The sequence below is a fragment of the Mauremys reevesii genome, linkage group 22, assembly GCF_016161935.1.
Source record: "Mauremys reevesii isolate NIE-2019 linkage group 22, ASM1616193v1, whole genome shotgun sequence".
NCBI lineage: Eukaryota > Metazoa > Chordata > Testudines > Geoemydidae > Mauremys > Mauremys reevesii.
In genome coordinates this window covers 905,682-923,562 of record NC_052644.1, presented here as the reverse complement: position 1 = coordinate 923,562, position 17,881 = coordinate 905,682, and the positions used below count along the sequence as shown (strand labels likewise).

The 17,881-nt window shown below is 43.3% G+C and overlaps 1 protein-coding gene and 1 long non-coding RNA gene across 11 annotated transcripts in view; one reads left to right on the top strand and one right to left on the bottom strand.

Moving 5' to 3' along the window:
* ZC3H4 (zinc finger CCCH-type containing 4) overlaps nucleotides 1-17,881 on the bottom strand; it is a 28,826-nt gene that overhangs the window by 8,295 nt on the left and 2,650 nt on the right. For 8 of the 10 annotated variants that reach the window (XR_005590618.1, XR_005590617.1, XM_039510562.1 and 5 more), the window contains 9 exons: nucleotides 6,923-7,148; nucleotides 5,707-5,817; nucleotides 4,650-4,872; nucleotides 2,911-3,053; nucleotides 2,679-2,775; nucleotides 2,394-2,539; nucleotides 1,836-1,949; nucleotides 1,277-1,388; nucleotides 240-349 (listed from right to left, as the gene is read on the bottom strand). Coding sequence is in view for 8 of the 10 variants with exons in the window: in XM_039510562.1 (XP_039366496.1) it covers nucleotides 240-349; nucleotides 1,277-1,388; nucleotides 1,836-1,949; nucleotides 2,394-2,539; nucleotides 2,679-2,775; nucleotides 2,911-3,053; nucleotides 4,650-4,872; nucleotides 5,707-5,817; nucleotides 6,923-7,148 (1,282 nt within the window). In the remaining 2 variants the exon portion in view is untranslated. Of the gene's footprint in view, nucleotides 1-239; nucleotides 350-1,276; nucleotides 1,389-1,835; nucleotides 1,950-2,393; nucleotides 2,540-2,678; nucleotides 2,776-2,910; nucleotides 3,054-3,338; nucleotides 3,640-4,649; nucleotides 4,873-5,706; nucleotides 5,818-6,922; nucleotides 7,149-13,300; nucleotides 13,479-17,881 lie in introns of those variants that run through there. The other 2 variants (XM_039510564.1, XM_039510567.1) reach the window with 2 other exon arrangements.
* LOC120388624 lies at nucleotides 13,616-16,776 on the top strand. Its single transcript, XR_005590619.1, has 3 exons — nucleotides 13,616-13,760; nucleotides 15,232-15,407; nucleotides 16,517-16,776. It is a non-coding gene; the product is annotated as an uncharacterized LOC120388624 (long non-coding RNA).

The following is a 17,881-nucleotide window of genomic DNA, read 5'->3' as shown; positions in this document are numbered from 1 at the left end:
ACTGTACATTAAACTAGTGTTCTTGCAAGCTGAAAGTGTCCCAAACGATGGGGCTTCTGCTCTGCAGAGTCAGACCAGGCTCCCTGCACTTCCCTGTTCAGAATTCAATCTCGGAACTCCAAATGACCCCCTCGTTACCCCCTCCTCTTTCCTTGCTGTGAAAGTCTCGCTTGGGCAGCAAAATCAGCCAAGGCAAGAGAGCCACTCGGAAAGGAACCCGCATTAACATTCCCTTTTACCTTGTCCAGCAGCTCCCGTGTTTCGTCTGTGAGCGGCTCATGGGAAAACATGCAGTCGTCCCCATTGATACAGTTCCCAGTGGTGTGGAACAGTTTACAAGGAAAGTCTCGTACAAAGTGTTAAGGAAAATAAAACTCCTTTGAGTAATTAATAAAAAATCTGTCAATGGGCAGACAGGTTATTTTTAACAATGCTGCACAAATGGTACATTTTTACTAAGCATGTGAAATCTCTGCAGTCCCAACACTGAAAATAAAGCACAACTGCCCCACACCCAACATTTTCCTTTTCTAAAACTCCTGCAAACCCACCTGCTCTGTGCAGCTCTGTGGCCTGAAGACCCCATTCCCTTGTGCTTACTCCACACTGTATTGTTCACCAGCTGAGTCCGCCTTCACTAGTGTCCCTGCAGCTGTCATACACTGTTAAAAGCCTACACATCTTCCACACTCCCATGGCTACTCCTAGCCTCCCTCCCCCTGGGGAAACGTTAGTGCAGGTCTTCATCATGGGACCCTTCCCTTCCTTTCTGACACACTCCGGTGAGCAGTGAAATAATGAACATGCCATCACTGGCACCCACTGAAACGAATGGGGCTGTTCACACCTCAGCATTCAGGCTCTCTGCAGGCTCAGGCAGGCATAGGTTGTCTCTCCCCCCGTTATTGTTTCAGGCTCTCTGCAAACTTAGGCAGACGTCTCTGCATCAGTTAACTCAGATCACAACGTGAAGGATTTGTCGGCAATTCTAACAGCTAGAGATTGACTTTTTTTAAAACGAAAGCTGAGACTGAAGAACAAATGAGAGGTCTGTCTACACCATCAGCTAGCCCTTCACGGCCCCCTCCCACAAGCGGGTGCACCCCACATTCTGGGAACCAATATCATACAGGCACTTGCCTATAGATCGTAAGCTGCTTGGTGCAGGGACCTACTCTGCTGGCCCATTTTTCCCTGTTGCACAGGGCTGCACACGACTGACTTAGCCACTGATCTCCATGGTGACTGGGAGCACAGTAACAAGAGGAAAGGATATCATGCATGTAAGGGCAATTCTCCGCCCTCGCACAGTAACCCGTGATGTAAAACTTGCACAGTTCCCGCTTCTTTGGTAGCTCGATGTCATGGCTGAAATTGCAATGTTCCCCCTGTATAGAAAAAGTACAGCCCCCGCACCGTTAATGAAACAACAAAGCATACACAATAACAAGGGGCAGCTAACACCTAGAAGGCACTTGTTATGGAACTGATTCTCTGCTGGGGTTCTGGCCCTGAAATCCTTGAAAACTGGGCTCTGTGTACCACCGTCATCTTGTGTTTTTAAAATCGGAGAATCAGGAAGCAGAAAGTAAAGCAAGCGCTTGTCTCAGATTAGCGTTTGCACGCTTATTTTCCTTACACTCGGTGTAACGCTCCTAGCACTCAGCATATTATCACTTTCAACATGTATTCTAGACTCTATGTTCTAGACCACGTAGGTCTCAGTCAAGGACCACCTACGATTCAGTCTATATCTTGTACAGACCTGGATGCATTTTAGGTACTAAAGAAATGCTTAACAGTAAAGTCAAGGCCACCATTAATTATCTCCTTACCCAGGTACACCTGCCTTCCACAAAGTATTTGCAGATAACTTTTCCTTTTTTATCCGACTGCTGGTGGGGTTTATCATGGTCATTCCGCCTGTAATTTCCACCACCTCCTCCATCCTGCAGGAATTGTAAGGGTGTAGTTAACAAGCATGAAGAGGCAAATCCTAGCCATGGAAAGAAATTAACCTACAATAACCTCCCTACAATATGCATTTTGAAGTGCACATGAAGGTCTTGTATGAAGGGAGCATAAGACTCGCAGCCTGACTGACTGTAGCTAGATGGAGAGACAGATTTCAACTTGGTTTGTCAGTCAACCCATCCGAATCTGAAAAATCCACCCTGCCTAGAAAAGGGCTTATTGTCACGAAGCCTGGGCCAGTCCCATTTTTACTCTGCTGGGAAATACACAAATATGAAGTCTAGACTTTGGGCTCATTTCAAGGTATTTCAGAGATCGTCTTTTCGGTGGGTGGGGAATGGGGGTCATTTTTCTGACTGTAAGATCAGTGCATACACTTAGTGACATGAACCCTAACAAGGGCTCCCCGAGCTGCTTACCCCCATGTCTTCATCGTAGTAATCGTCATCGTCGTTCATTCCGCCACCTTTCCCCATTCCACTTCTGCTCCCACCTCTTCCTCTTCCCCTGCCCATCCCCTTGCTCCCTCTCCCTCTGGGGCCACGGCCACGCCCCCGATTTAAACCTGAAATAGAGTAAAACAGCCTCATTATTTATATGCTTCCCCTCAAATAAAACCTGACCATTATGATACCACAGGCTGGCTCCACTCTCCGCATTGCGCAGAGCCCACGAGCACCATCTGCTCTGGGCTCAGTCTGTACCTCGCCCTCTGCCCTCTTTGCTCCTCCGGTACTGGTTGAGCTCTTTCGAATAGTCGTCGTACTCCTCGTCACCCATTGGCTCTTCATTGTCACCATACTGCAATTCAGAAAGAACAGAGCGCTCAGGGCACCGGACTCTGGGCCCACCGCTTCTAATTCCAGAAAGGAATGTTCTCCCCGTTAACACTCCCCCCCTCTGGGGGACTCAGACACAGTCAGTAACGGGCCTTACTTCCATTTCTTCCTCATACATCTCCTCCTCCTCTCCCGGATGTTCTCCTCTCCCTCTCCCCCGGCCTCCTCGGCCCATGCCTCGCCCTCTCATTCCACCTCTGCCTCCACGCCCTCGGTATCCTCGGCCTCGGCCTCGACTGCCTGTAGAACAAGCAAACAAGCGTCAGTCTGCTACCGCGGTACTTGAACACTCAGACAGCCACGTGGCACCATGTCTGACTGTCTTTGGAGTAGCTACCAAGTCAGTTCACAGGAGTAACATATAGTCTCACTTCCAGAGGACAATCAGATCAGCTTATGACAGCAAATGATCTCTTAGTTGCTGCTAGTGAGATCAATGAGTTTGCGAGGGCGTGCTGGGGCTTTTAAAGACTACTAATACAACATAGGGTCACTTTCCTAAGGAACACAAACGTAGGTGCATACCTAATTGAAAGGAAAGTCAATGGCATTCCAGTAAGGGTTACCCATCATATTTAAATAGTGAAGAATATGGCAAAGACAATACACGCCGGGTACAATATCTGTACCATGCTATCAACCTGTAACCAGAATCCATCAATCTGTGGTACTTACCTGCCCCCATTACCACAGTATCTGAGCGCATCACAATCTCTACTGTATTTATCCTCACCACACCACTATGAGGGAGGGCAAGGCTACTCTCCCCACTTTACAGACAGGAAAACAGAGCTTCAGATAGACACGGTAACCTGCCCAAGGTCTCACAAGAAATCTGTGGAAAAGCAGGGAACTGAACACAGATCCTCCGAGTCCCAGGTTATCACTTCTACCACTCAGTGACCCTTCTAACAGAATGTATCTATATATGTATATATTACATACCTGGTTAGTAAAGACATCAAAACACTCACCTCCTCCTTATAAGAGCAGGTTCTGTGTATTTTAGACTTTTGATAGAATAAGTCTTGGTGCTATTTGGCTTTAAGTGGGTTAATGCTTTTTAATATTCTGAAGCAATTACTCTTAAAGTGGCTAAGACGTAAACATTTTAAAGGAGCCATTGTGAATGCAGGGCAATTACCACACAAAGTTTCATCCTTCCTGCAGGATCAGCAACATGCTACGCTTCAGAGTTTACTCTGAATGTACTTTAGCAGGATGAAATCAGACTTGCCATGTTATTCTGACTTTGTTTTCTTTGCACATAAAGGACACATTTTTTTTTTTAACCTCATCTGTATTTTTAAATCTATCTAGACATAAGAGAAAGAATGCACCTTTAAATATAAAGCCACAAAACTGGGATCTGGCCTTTGCCCTCGCAGAGTAAAAGATGTAAAGAAATGGCTGTCTCTGGGTCTCGCTATGCAGCACTAATGAGTTATTTCGGCCCTGCCATTGCAATTGAAGCAGACCTCTGTTGTACCGGGGCTCAGAGTAGGCACAGCAGTCCATCTGCATGCATCCAACTACAAGATCAGACATTACGTGGTGACTGATCATCAACCTTAATAAGCATCAGAGGGGAGCCGTGTTAGTCTGGATCTGCAAAAGCAGCAAAGAATCCTGTGGCACCTTATAGACTAATGAGCTTTCGTGGGTGAATTGCATCTGACGAAGTGGGGATTCACCCATGAAAGCTCATGCTCCAAAACGTCTGTTAGTCTATAAGGTGCCACAGGATTCTTTGCAACCTTAATAAGCAAACTGTTGTAACATGTTGATTAGAAAAGTGGCTTGGCCTGGGAAGTGTGTTGGCAACGACAGCCATACCTCGTCCCCGATGTGTCCCCTCCTTAGCTCTCCGGTACTGGTTCAGCTCTTTTGTGAAGTCGTCATACTCTTCTTTCCCCATGTCTTCATCTTCATCCCCCTCGTATTCGCCATAGGCCTCATTCTCGTAATCCTCATACATGCTGTAATTCTTGCTCTCCATTTTGGAGTAGCTCTTCTTTGGCAAGGGGGCACTGTGAGAGGACTGATACTGCTGGTGAGACTGAAAAAAGTAGACAGACAGGAAGGGTTAACAATGAAGCTAAGACCAATCTGAAACAGCATGGTGATGGCTGACGCACAGCAGGTCCCTGGGGCATGCCCTCTTTCCAGACTTGCCAAGGAATTGTGGAAGTAGAGCAGTCTTTATCCCCAAACCTGCAAAGCCACAGCCCCCTCATAGTTTCATTTACTACCCACCATGCATCCCTTCCCTGGCAGCTTTCTCCCAGGGCCTTCGGAACTCTGTAGAGACAGACAAGCTCCTCATCAAGACTGTACATGCAAAGTGCGGTTAGAAGGGGTGTAAAGGAGCCATCGGACAGAACTAGGAGACGACACTGAAAGGTGAACTCATGTCATCTCCCTTCTCCCAGCCACTACTCTACAGGATTAAAGCCTGGCAATAGATAGCTCCTTGAAGAGGGAATCACCAGTATTCATCAGGGTCCCCTCTGGATTCAAAGGCCCACGGCCTCTGAAAGAAAACCACACCTGCTTCAGGCTGAGTTCCCAATATAACTGCATGTGGCACCTGCATTTATTTGCTCATTTCCTTCTGCTCTTCCCTGTCTCTTTGTTGGGACGTGGTTGTTTCATGTTGACAAGGGAAGGCCAAAGGGGACATTTGATGTAATGATTTAATTTTTAGAAGAAATGGGAAAAAATGAAAGATGGAAGGGGCTCAGCGTCTGGAGGCAAATCCAGGAGTCCATAAGACTGGCCTTCAGCCCCTGCATGCAGCAAGACAGGTCTCTATGTGCAAAGCCTGAAGCTTTTCCAACCCAGTGCAAGAGAGAGCAGCTTTTTCCACAACTGGCTGATTGCAGATACTTACAAGAGGGTAAGGAGGGCTGTATTCCCGGTACTTTCTGTGCCCCTTCTCACTGGGGCTGAAATCAGAGTCCTCGCTATAGTCAGAGAAGTCTTCACTGGAAGATGCATGGCGCTGCAAGGCATGGCAAACATATTGTATGATTTTAGTACAGAGGCTCTTACGCTCTAAGCTTGAATTCCAACTCTGTGGTCGGGCATCTGGACTGCCACACACAATATAAACGAGTCTTTCTTAAGGTAACTCAGATTCTGGCTTGCAAAAATCTTGACAGTGTTCCTTGAATATGATGCAAAAGACTTTAGTGTATTTCAAACTTCACTGTAGATTCCGTCCCAATTGGGAACGTTACCAGTTTGTTTCATCAGTTTTTAATGAAAGCAATTCATATTACACTGTCTGTTAGCTTGAGGGTCTCCTAAACATCTTTGACTTTACAAGGCAGATATTTTAATTTACCATATACTAGTCTCTTGCAAGCACAGGTGTTCACAAAAAAGAGATTTAGTTTCCCAAATGAAACTCTTTTTCCTTTCCATTCCACCCACAGATATATGCAAACACAGAAAAAGAAGAGAGATTCCTTACCAGGGTATCTTCTACCTCCCCCCAGTTTGTTTACTTGTTACCTCCTGCTGGGTGATGTCTAATTTAAACAGCAAGCTCATATTTCCTTGTAGGTGCAGTACAATGCACCACATGGTGCCATAACGATGGACTATGTCCATACAGCAGGGCCTAAGGCAGGGAGACTCTGCCTAGGATACTACAGCTAATATGTTCTCTACAACAGTGGTTCTCAACCAAGAGTCTGGGGTCCCCTGAGGGGCCACGAGCAGGTTTCAGGGGATCTGTCAAGCAGGGCCAGCATCCGACTCACTGGGACCCTGGGCAGAAAGCCGAAGCCCCAGTGCATGGAGCTGAAACCCGAGGCCCTGGGCTGAAGCCGAAGCCTGAGCAGCCTGAGCCATCCCTGCGGCATGGGGCCCCATGCAATTCCCATCTGCTACCCCCTCACCCTGACTTTTATAGGCAGAAAAGCAGTTGTTGTGACACGGGTGGGCTGTGGAGGTTTTACAGCATTCGGGGGGCGGGCTGAGACCCCCAGCTCTACAGCCATTGGAATCACTAGATATGGAGCCTCTTGGAGGAGTGGAGCTGGGATCCCTATTACCATACCTGGCAGGAAGAAGAGGACCCTGGAGGTTTGTTTACTCACTTTGTGCTTGGATTTCCTTTTCTTTTTTGCTCTTCTTTTCTCTTTCTCTCGCTCTCTCTCTTTCCTCCTCTTGCGCTTCATCCGCCGATGAGCCTTTTCTTCATCCGAGTCACTTCTGTGCTTCTCTCCCTTCTCTTTCCGGCCCCTCTCATGGGACTCAGATGCATTCTGGGGCTCCTCTCCCCCATCGTCCTCCAGCTCGCCTTCTTCCAGCTCCCCATCCTCCCTGCAAAGCAAACACTCACATTGGCATTTCACTCCTGACAAAATCACTCAAGGCACTCAAGCCAGCTGGACATCTTGGGGTTTTCTAAATCTAAAGGTAACACTAGTCCCAAATACCTTGGTTTGAGGACTTCAATAACTCAGACATAGGTTAGGGGTTTGTTACAGGAGTGGGTGGGTGGGATTCTGTGGCCTGCGTTGTGCAGGAGGTCAGACTAGATGACCATAATGGTCCCTTCTGACCTTAAAGTCTATGAGTCTATTTGACTTTATCAATCCATGTCACTGGAACATACAAATAGAGCCTATTCAAATCTCTCTCTCTCACACATACACACACGCACTTCGGACCAAAGTTCCCAGTTAAATAAAGACAAGAGAGCTCTGCTATTTAACTGATCACATCTATGCACATTTTAAAAAAATGAAAGCCTATAAAATAATTCTACTGAACATACAATAGCAGAGACTGCAAAATTACAGCTTCAAATCTTAGAGAACATTATCACAAATTCAATCAGCCTTAGAATTAAAGTCAATATTTTTCCAGAAACCATGTGGTCCCACAGAAGATAAAAATAAAACAAATTATCACAGAAACCCCATTATTCCTGTTGTCTATCCTAATCATGGACTGAAGAAGCATCTAGCTCCTTTTCCAGGGGTTTTAAATAGGCAACTTCTTCTTACCTAAAAAGCATCTGTGTGTGTAAATTTAAATAAATAAACAAACATTTGGTTTCATCTATAATTATCTGGACTTTTGCCTGGAAAGAATAGCTGTTTGAGTCCCCATTTCCAAGTGAGAATGCTGCCTTAAGAAAATTTAATTTGTCTCTTAATTTTGGAAACACATGCACTGCTGCTTCCTGATCTTTACACCACATTAGGGTTCACACATAACTACGGTCATCATGAGATGAGATAAAACAAACCAAGATCTTTAATGCCCTCAGAGGATTTTCCAGTCATATTCAGTTTAAGAATTACTGGGGTTTGGTTAAGTGAAGCTTTCTCTAAGCTCACAATAAATCGAATTTACGAATCAAGTAAGGGTGCAAGCAGTACTTGAATTCTCTTTTTATACTGCTCACCCCTTCCCGAATCCTACAAATTCTCACATTCTTAATCTTGCTCTAATTTTCCATCTCCTCTACGCTCTGACCAAAGCAGTACATACTTATCACTGTTCAATTCTTTATTTAAAATGATGTTGAGTACGATGAATGGATGGAATTTTATCGCTGAGTTTGGAGAACAGGGTGTATATGTCACCAATTTAAGGGTAACCCTTTCCTCAAATACCTTAGTAGCATGCAGTACCGCAGTGAAGGGAAACTTCCGAGGGAGGTTCCCCTTCTAACCCATCCCTTGTTGGGAACTCTAGATGGGGTACAGGGCACAGCGGCAATGCTGTCTCTCAAGTGGCTATCAGCATGTCTGCTTTCACAGGGATCTTTCTATGATGTTTTCATTGTTATTTATTTGGCAGACGTGCCCAAGATTAGCTTGGTGCTGTGCAGATCGAGCGTTCAGTCTAAAACCCATTACAAGCTCTCCCCCTCCTTTTCTGTTAAAGGCAAAGCACAACAATAATGGTGCCGTTACTACTTTTCAGTGGCAAGAATTCAAACAGAAACAGCTTTTAGGACAATAATCTTTGCCCCCTCTACAAAACATCTCCTATGAATGTCACTGCTGTTGAAAGATGGGAAGATGGGCAGCCTTAGAAACTGAACCCGAAACAGTGCCATTAGCTGCAGATCAGGTACAGAAGCAATGGTACCAAGTTCCACTCTCTACACGGCTCCCTGCTAATGTGTCTCACCCCTTCCATGGAGAGACGAGCTCTGGGGAAAGAAGGGACTTCAGTCATTCCACCTCCATGCTGAGACTCTGCCACCAAGGGGCCTGGTCTGTTTGTGGTTTTGCGGAATGATTTATCTGGATTTTACAATGGTAAAAGGGCATCCCCCCATCCCCCTCCAGGACTCTGGATGCCCTTGGTAATTTCTACATTACATAAATGAACAGAGTAATCAGTACCACCAGATTAAATCAAATAACCCACTGATCATGTGAACAGACATTAATCGACCCCCACACCAGAGTCCCCTGTTCCCACCAGCCCTGCTCAACACCAATCTCCCCGCAAGGCCAGGGAGGACAGACAGTATTTCCCAAAGGGAAAATGGGACACCACACAGGGCTGGCTCGAACCCTCTCCCCACCCCAGCACGGGGCTGGCGAGTGCCCCTCCCCTGCACAGGGATAACCCCAGCTGCTCACTGGAGTCCCCTCCCTATCCCCGCCCCCCCGATGAGGCTGGGGTCGCTGGTACCCCCGTCTGTCCTCTCCCCCACACACACACGAGGCTGGGGTCGCTGGAACCCTGCCTGCCCCCTGCACAAGCCGTGACCCCTGCAAGGGGCTGGCGTGTCTGCTCATTCCCCCACACGTTCCTCCCCACAGCATGCCATGTTTGTGACGAAAGTGGGCATCTGTCCAGTTTTCTCTTGCCAACTGATCAAGTCAGTAAAAGCAAACGGGACAAATGCCCACTTTTGCCAAAAATGTCGGGACGGCCGGGACAAGGTTTAAAAAAGGGACTGTCCTGGCCAAACGGGACTTATGGTCACCCTAACAGACAGGCACTGTAATACACCGGTAGGTTAATAGGGACCTGGGGAGGATGCGAGTTCTAAAGTCCCAGGGCCTTAATAAAAAACATTCTGCCAACAAACCCCTCTAGCCTATACTGATGGGACGCCAGCTCAGGTGCCTCCTTTGACAGCAGCTATGACAGTGTCATGGGGCAGAGGCATTTCTTAGACAGGGAGATCCCAGACTATTTACAGCTGTATAAGTCAAAACCAACATCTTAAAATCAATCCAGAATTCAACATGCAGCTACGGCAGGTCATGCATCACAGGTCTAACGTGCTCACAAAAATAAACACTGATTAACAAGCAAGCCGACAAATTCTGCACCAGCTGCAGTTTCCAAATAGATTTAAGAAGTATCTACATGTAGAGCACATGACAGTATCTGATTTCAAAGGCAGAGATGACAGTGGCAGAGTCTACATCTGAAAGAAACAGGAACAATTTCCTAGCTGCCAAAGCGGCTATAGCTGCTACCTGCTCCTCTAGCAGCAGGTAGGAATCTCATTAGACATCGCCATCCCCAGGTCAGGAACCAGGTCAACCACAGGTAGTCGCACACCTTGAAGGGACAGAAATAATCCCTGCCATCTCCTCTGGTAAACTCACCAATCCGATCAACATCACCACAGTCTTACCTGCTTGAGTCTCAGCCAGCTAGCCCTCATCCACACCCCAATGTCTCCCGGACAGCGAGCAATGCAGTCAACACTTCTGAAGTTATTTTGAATGGACTAAGGCCCTGCAACTCATTACATGGACAGCTGAACGGACATTAGAAGACAACATTTGGTCATCATCCGCTAGGACTGAATGGAAACCAGCTCTAGCCGCTTAGAGATCAAACACTCCCGATCCCACCATTACCAATTTCCCTGAGCCATCCATTCCCACTATAATCCAAAATTCCAATCCTGTTTTGGTTTGTATTTGCAACATTTGAACAACAGATTTGTTCAATCCATGATCAGGCTTGCTGCAGTCTACCTGTTCCTGCAAGCATGTGGAATTTTGAAAGGCAAGCACCAGTTGAATAAACTTCAACTAGTCACTGAAAGTACTCAGTGTCCATGCAAGGTTCATGTTCCACACATCCAAATGGCACAAAGTGAGAGTGCCTGGATCTGGTGAATTCAGACCCTATACACATTTCTGACAGAATCAAATAATCAATGTATAAAGCCAATGAGAAAAAAAGGTTAAATAACTGTAATTTCCCCTTCCAGTAGCCATTTCCCTTTGTCCCCACAACAATTACCTCAGACACTCCAGAATCTCAAAATAATGGTTCAGTACAATACCAGGTGCCTGACAACCCTTTCTCCATCCCACAACAAATTATGGTTCGCTACTAGTTAAAAACAAAAGCCCCTCTAAGGTCACCAAATCTCAGCAAGTTATGATTTCCAAGGAAACACTTCCAAAGTCTAATGCACACGTGACAAATCGAAAACATACAAGACACTAGGAATACACATAACATGAAAGATTTCCCTCCCTTTAGAGCAGTCAGAGAGAAGGCAAGAATCCCTGAGTTCTAACATTGTATTTGCCTTGGGAGTGGCTAGTTCATTTTCATCTTCCTCTGTAGCACTGAGAAGGCACTATGTTAGGATCAGCCAGGAGAATCCTCCATGACTGATTTTCTGCAATCACAAGGGACCCAGAACACTGGTGAATCTGACTCCTTCTAGAAAATAGGAAAATCAACCCTGGACTAGATGAACCAACATTTTTCACGGAGTTGCAGCTAATTTAAAATGGCAGCTTCACAAAGAAAAGAAACTGTGTTTAAACTTTTATACTAGCATCCCAGAAACAACGGAAACCCCATTATTTCAGACATTTACAATCAGATCGGAGAATAATGCAGAAAAAAAAAATACTAACAAGAACAATCGTGCACTGGCCACAAAGGACTGGGCTTCAAGAGACTCAGGGTATATCTACACTAGAAATGCTATTGTGGCACAGCTGCACCATTCTAGTGTAGACCTGTAGCAAATCCATCTTATCAATAGGTGGTAGCTAGATTGACGGAATTCTTCCATCAACCAAGCAGTGTCCAGTGTGTAGCTGGATAAAGTACCAAAAAAAACCAAACCCACACACCAGCGCAGACTATGTTGTGAGAAAAAACAAGCTGGGCAGGCTATTTAGAGTATTAATATTCTCCTATGGCAACTGCTGATAAGCCACTATTTTAAAGGCCTGCTGTGGTATGGTAAATTCATTCAACAACGTATGTTTTGGCATGCATGCTATTATCCACAGGGAAAAAAGACTATTCCCATTAGCACTGCTCTGCTTAAATCAGCATTACCTTCCCCAAAGCACCTGCCAACTGGGCATTGCAAGGCTGCTCTTAATTTCCTACCTTCCCTGTTGGCTTTAAACAGGAACAAGTGCTCCCGTAAATATCAGGTTGCAATCACCCTAATTGCAATTCCCAGCAGTCAGAACAACTGTCATTTTTGCTGAGTAAAGTACACAGTTCTTCAGCTCTGCTTTGAATTACTCTGGCCTATGTACAGTTTGGAGAAAAGAATGTATCAGCCTGTTCTATCATGGCATTTGTGAATAACAAATGCCATGAAAAACAAGAGGCCAATCTGGAAGTAACTGTAAAAGCCTGTGGCTACTGCGAGGCAATTTGTGAAACAGTTGCTGGGACTCTAAACAGAACTAATTCTGGTGAAACAAGTTACTTCATCATTGTACAAAAATTCAGTAGAATAAAAGAGAGTCTAATAAATCACTTTTATACAAATGTTTAGATATCAAGCACAGCATAGCACCCACCATGGGGCCAGGAGCCATATATTCCTGAATTCCTTAACTCGGGTTCTGCCACCGACTCATTTTAGTAGCTTTGGTCCCATTATTTAATCTCTTAACCCAGCATTTCCATGGAACACTGGTGTTCCGCACGATGTGAATATGTGTTCCGTGAAAGACTCTTGCACTTGATTTTTGTACTCCTTTATACGCGCTTTCCAGTTAGAAATTCTTAGTTCAAGTTATTTTAAATTTGTATTGTTGCTTTGTTTTACAAAATAAAATATATTTGAGCATAAATAATGCAATTTTTTTACTTGAAAACCAAACGACTATAAAATAATATTATAGGTGTTCCGTAATAGGCCAAAAAAGTTTGGGAAACGCTGTCTCAACCTCAATTTCCCAGTCTGTAAAATGGAGATTATAATACCTACCTCAGAGCGAGCGTGTGAGAGTTAATTCATTAGTGTTTGGGAAAGTGCTTTGAGCTCTTTGGGCAGAAGGACTCTAGAGGGCTTAATATTATTTCACCATTAACTTTGGTTTTGGGTTTTCACACAAACAAAATAGAAAATAACATCAGAATCTGAAATCTGGCAAATTATAGTGCCACCTGAAAGTTAGGGTGAGTAAAACTACGAATTAAAAAGTTTGAATAAAAATGATTATAAAGTGCCAAGGCTGTGCTAATTTCATAAGCTAGCTCACCATTTGCATTCACTGTGGTTATACAGTAAAGAAGCCAAGTTGGTAAAGTGGCTAACGTATTTGTAGAGAAGAATGCTGACTGTGGGAAAATCCTTAGCTAAGTGTGTACCCATCCTGTGGCCTTCCTATAGTCCCTTCACACTTTTTCTATCAAGGGCCATCTCCAGTACAGAGCATGCTGCTATCTTAGCAGAATGCTGAACTTTATCCATAGCACTACATCTATGACCTCACAATCATAGTAATGACCTAAACACAGTACTATGAACCAGCTGCCACCTCAAGCAGATACAGTGTCATAAAGGTGAACTCTCTCATATGACAGCAGCAGAGAAAACAAAAATATTCACACCAGCATAAATCCGGAAAAAAAAAGTGTGGCCTTTTGGAAAACAATTTCAAGTTTTCTGTTTTCTTCTTTTTTAATTATATTGTAATCGATTCTAAAATGGGATACCAGGTGTTTAGAAAGATTTTTTAAATCATAGAAATAAGTAGCAAAAATAATGCATGGTTTTTATGTAAAAATAGGACATTTGGAGTATGCTCAAGGTCTTTCACTACCATACACTGTTAGAATTTACAGAAATTAGAATGTCACATTTATCCAAACTATTTCAGAACTTTGACATTTTTTCTGATGAACTGAAGTTGAACAGGTGTTTAGTCGCACCAGGTGTGTTTGTATCTATGCACATATGGAATGTTAAATCATCCATCGAGATTATGGGGATTAAAGCGCTATAATGCAATATTATGCACAAAAGAGAGTTAAGAAAGAATTTTGCTCAGAATAATCTTGCACTTGTGAGCTGAATAAATCCCCTGCCCTTAAATATTCATTTTTTGCCCTCTGTTTTCTTTTAACAATAACATGTTTCATCTGAATACAGGAAACAACAACATGTTTTATGTAATAGCAGCATTTCTACTATGCAAACGTGTCTATTAAAAACAATTCAGGTGCTTTTTAAAAATAATTCAAAATGGCTTAGAAAAATTAAGGGCTAAATATTTACAAAGTTCTATTTCATATAACTAAATACTTGGATGAACTTGGAAAAACTTGTATGAAACTGACAAATTATGAGAACTTTTTGCACAGTGGACATAACTGACAGCTGTAACTGAGATAATTTACTAGTTATGCTAAAGATTTTATAATTATTTTCCTCATCACAGCTACAAAAGTTGGTCCAGAATAACATGCTCTCCCTCATCTGCCAACTTCATATGGAAACAAGTGGTTTTACTATCTATGGAAGCTGGAAAGGGAAGTGAAGGAAGTTTGTCTGACTCAAGGGAAAGAAAAAATTGCTCTATAAACCCATCTGTTACAAAACATGGGAGTATCTTATTTACGTTATAAAAAACAGCTTTATCCAAAGTGTTGGTCACAGGGTAGGAGAATTAGGATGGTGATTAATAACTGGGCTGCCAGACTACTGCAGAAAACCTTCCTTTTTACAATAGTTATTTGCACAACAGGTGCAGTTGAGCATGAAATCCCATGTACAGTGTGATCTGCTTTAGTGGAATGGATCTACAGACTACAAAACCTGAACGTTAACATACAAAGAAAAATGGCTACAAGGTAACTGAGGTCAGCATAAAAGAATGCAAAAAAATGTGGTGAAAATGCATCTTTTCAAAGCAATAGAAGGGGCGGCTCTGTTAGAAAATGAACCACAAACACAGGTTAACAGGAAGTTTACTGGACTGAAAAGTCTGCAAGATCTAATCACACAATCATGAAATATTAACTTCTAATCTTGCATGAATTTAAGCAAAATATATGAAACCCTAGAATGTGCATAGCACATTTCCCTATTCTTGGGATAAATGTATTTCTTCTACCTCAAGAAAGGTATGATCAGGAGGGTTTAAGATGAAATTTGTTTTCTATTAATAATCTGATTTTTTTTTTACAGCACATTCCATAAGGGAGGAAAAAAACTACACAACAAAATCAGCAAAAAGAAGTGGTGCAGCTGAAAACTAGCAAGAAAGCCATTACACAAGCTGAATATGCAGGGAATGGAGAAAACTTCATGTGGGAGTGGGAAAAGACTATTCTAGTTGGGAACAAGTGTCCAGTCATGCAATGGTACATTCATAGCATCTTTCTGAACAAGGTTTAAAAGACTTTTTCCTGGTTTTGCAGTACGTACAGCAGGGTGGAGATCTTGTGTTGTTTTATGGTGCTTTGTGGCTCTTTTTAATGGAGGCAGTGGCACACTGTCTTAGGTTATTACTTGAGTTCTGTAAAGGCCATCAAAGGCCTGGATGGCCAGGACATCTCTACATTTCAAAGGAACCTAAGAGAATTACATGTCTATCTCAATACGATTTGAAGTCCTACCTCCCTCAATACAAATATTGGTTAATTCACTAAAACCCTGAGAGACTCGGTACAATCCTGAAGCAAAAACGGAACTGGCCAGAACCTGCCTCTTTTCTGCTCCTTCAGAGTGTTGCCATCTTGGATTTTTACCTCAAGATGGTAACAGTGTGAATAAGGTCAACTGAGAAACCAGGAGGATATTCACTTTGCAAACTGGTGTGGCCTCAAGAATGCAGTGTACTGTGGTACCTACAGAACCACTCAGGTTGAAGCAGAAATTCCATCCTAAGTTTCTCAGCCTTCCTGCAAACTACCTTCCATTCAATGCCTTTCTTCAATCTGACACATCAACTGTGGTTCTCCACAGGGAGTTCTACGAGACATTCCTCTCAACCCAAGGTAAAAAACTAATGTCACTCCTGAACAGGGGTCTCACTCATAAATTCATGGAGGTTAAGTCCATTAATGGCTATTAGCCAGGATGGGTAAGGAATGGTGTCCCTAGCCTCTGTTTGTCAGAGGGTGGAGATGGATGGCAGGAGAGAGATCACTTGATCATTAGCTGTTAGGGTCACTCCCTCTGGGACACCTGGCATTAGCCACTGTCAGTAGACAGGATACTGGGCTAGATGGACCTTTGGTCTGACCCAGTACGGCCGTTCTTATGCCTCTCTGCTTTTCTTTTCTATTTTGAAGGGACTTTTATATCGGGGAAAACTTTCACAAACTGCTTTAAAACATAATCCAGCTCTCACTTGGCATGTTTTTGCCCTGATTGCTAACTACTGAAGTCACTGAGTTTAGACAGTTGGCTCCTTCCCACCCGTTACTCGATCCTGCAGTGAAGTAATAATGTTGTTTTGATATTCTAGACACTGCTACTGCACTAGATGATGTCACAAACCCAGGAGTATAACAAGGCTATTGAAAAGGACACTGTTCTGGGGTTTAGGATTTGCTTTAATCACTTCTCAACCCGTGCCATAAAGTACAGCTAGACCGAAGGACCAACACTAGTTTTTGCAAGGGCTGGTATCTTGTGAAGCAGCAGTAGAAAAATAAAATACCTTATACCCAAGCTTTCAACTTTCCAAAGGGATACACGTCACTTCTAGTGCAACAGGTCACAGGATACCAGGTGATAAGACTAAATCATTCCAAATGCCATCTTGCTTCATCTATCTGCACTTCAATTCTCACCTGACATTATTAGTGGCTAATTCAAGAACTGCTAAAACTAGAAATCTTTGCCTTAAACCATCTGGAAGAAACCAAGTAATCAAAAATATTAACAAACATTTAGGCATGTGTTGAACTTACTACTAAAAGTAATTCCATTGATTTACTCATAGCAGTAAAGTTAAACCCATGCCTATACGTGTGATTGGGGCCAGAATCTTGAGTCCTGGATTACAGTCATGACAGAACTGAAAATACAGGATTGTAATCAGAAGAAAATGTTAAAAGATTGAGTGTCACTTCATTTATTAACATTTTAAAAACTCCAAAACTTGAATGTTCATTTTGTGAAATCTCTCGACAATTCCACAAAACTTGGCAGTTTAAGACTCTACTGCTTCTGATTTCACAACAATTCCCATTTCCATGAAGAAGTGCACTACATTAGCCCAATAAAGTGGAAATTAGTATAAGATTCTCCTCCACCAAATATCTAGTTTCTCAGCTGCATTTGGCCATTCTAGTTCCAATGACAGTGGATACAGAAACTCCTGATGACATCAGTCAATAGTAGATTAAGACTCAAAAAGCCTTTCAGATTTTGCTTGGAAAATGATCTACTATGGAGGTATAAAAATTAACTTTTATTTATATTTTGTGGAACAACTGAGAGGTTTAACATGAAGATTTTATAAAAAAATAATAATATGGCTTTAACAAATTAGGAGAAATCCATACTGTCAGGTCCCACTCCTCATGAACTGCCAGGGCTAGAAACACCTTAGCCAGGTACGTAAACATTTTCCAGCTCTGACCCTGGCCCATTGATCAAAGAGACATTTCAATCCTTATAACGTCATAGCAAAAGTAAGCTGCCAGAGGTAGGATGTTAGGGAGAAAGGTCCCATTATAAAATACATCTAAAATAATAGCAAACGGAATAATACAAGTAAATTGCATTTTTACACCCCCATTTTACTCAATTGTGAAAGTCCCCTTTACAATGCACCAACATTTGCAACAAAAAACCTCCACTAGTCTTCGACAATGGATTACAA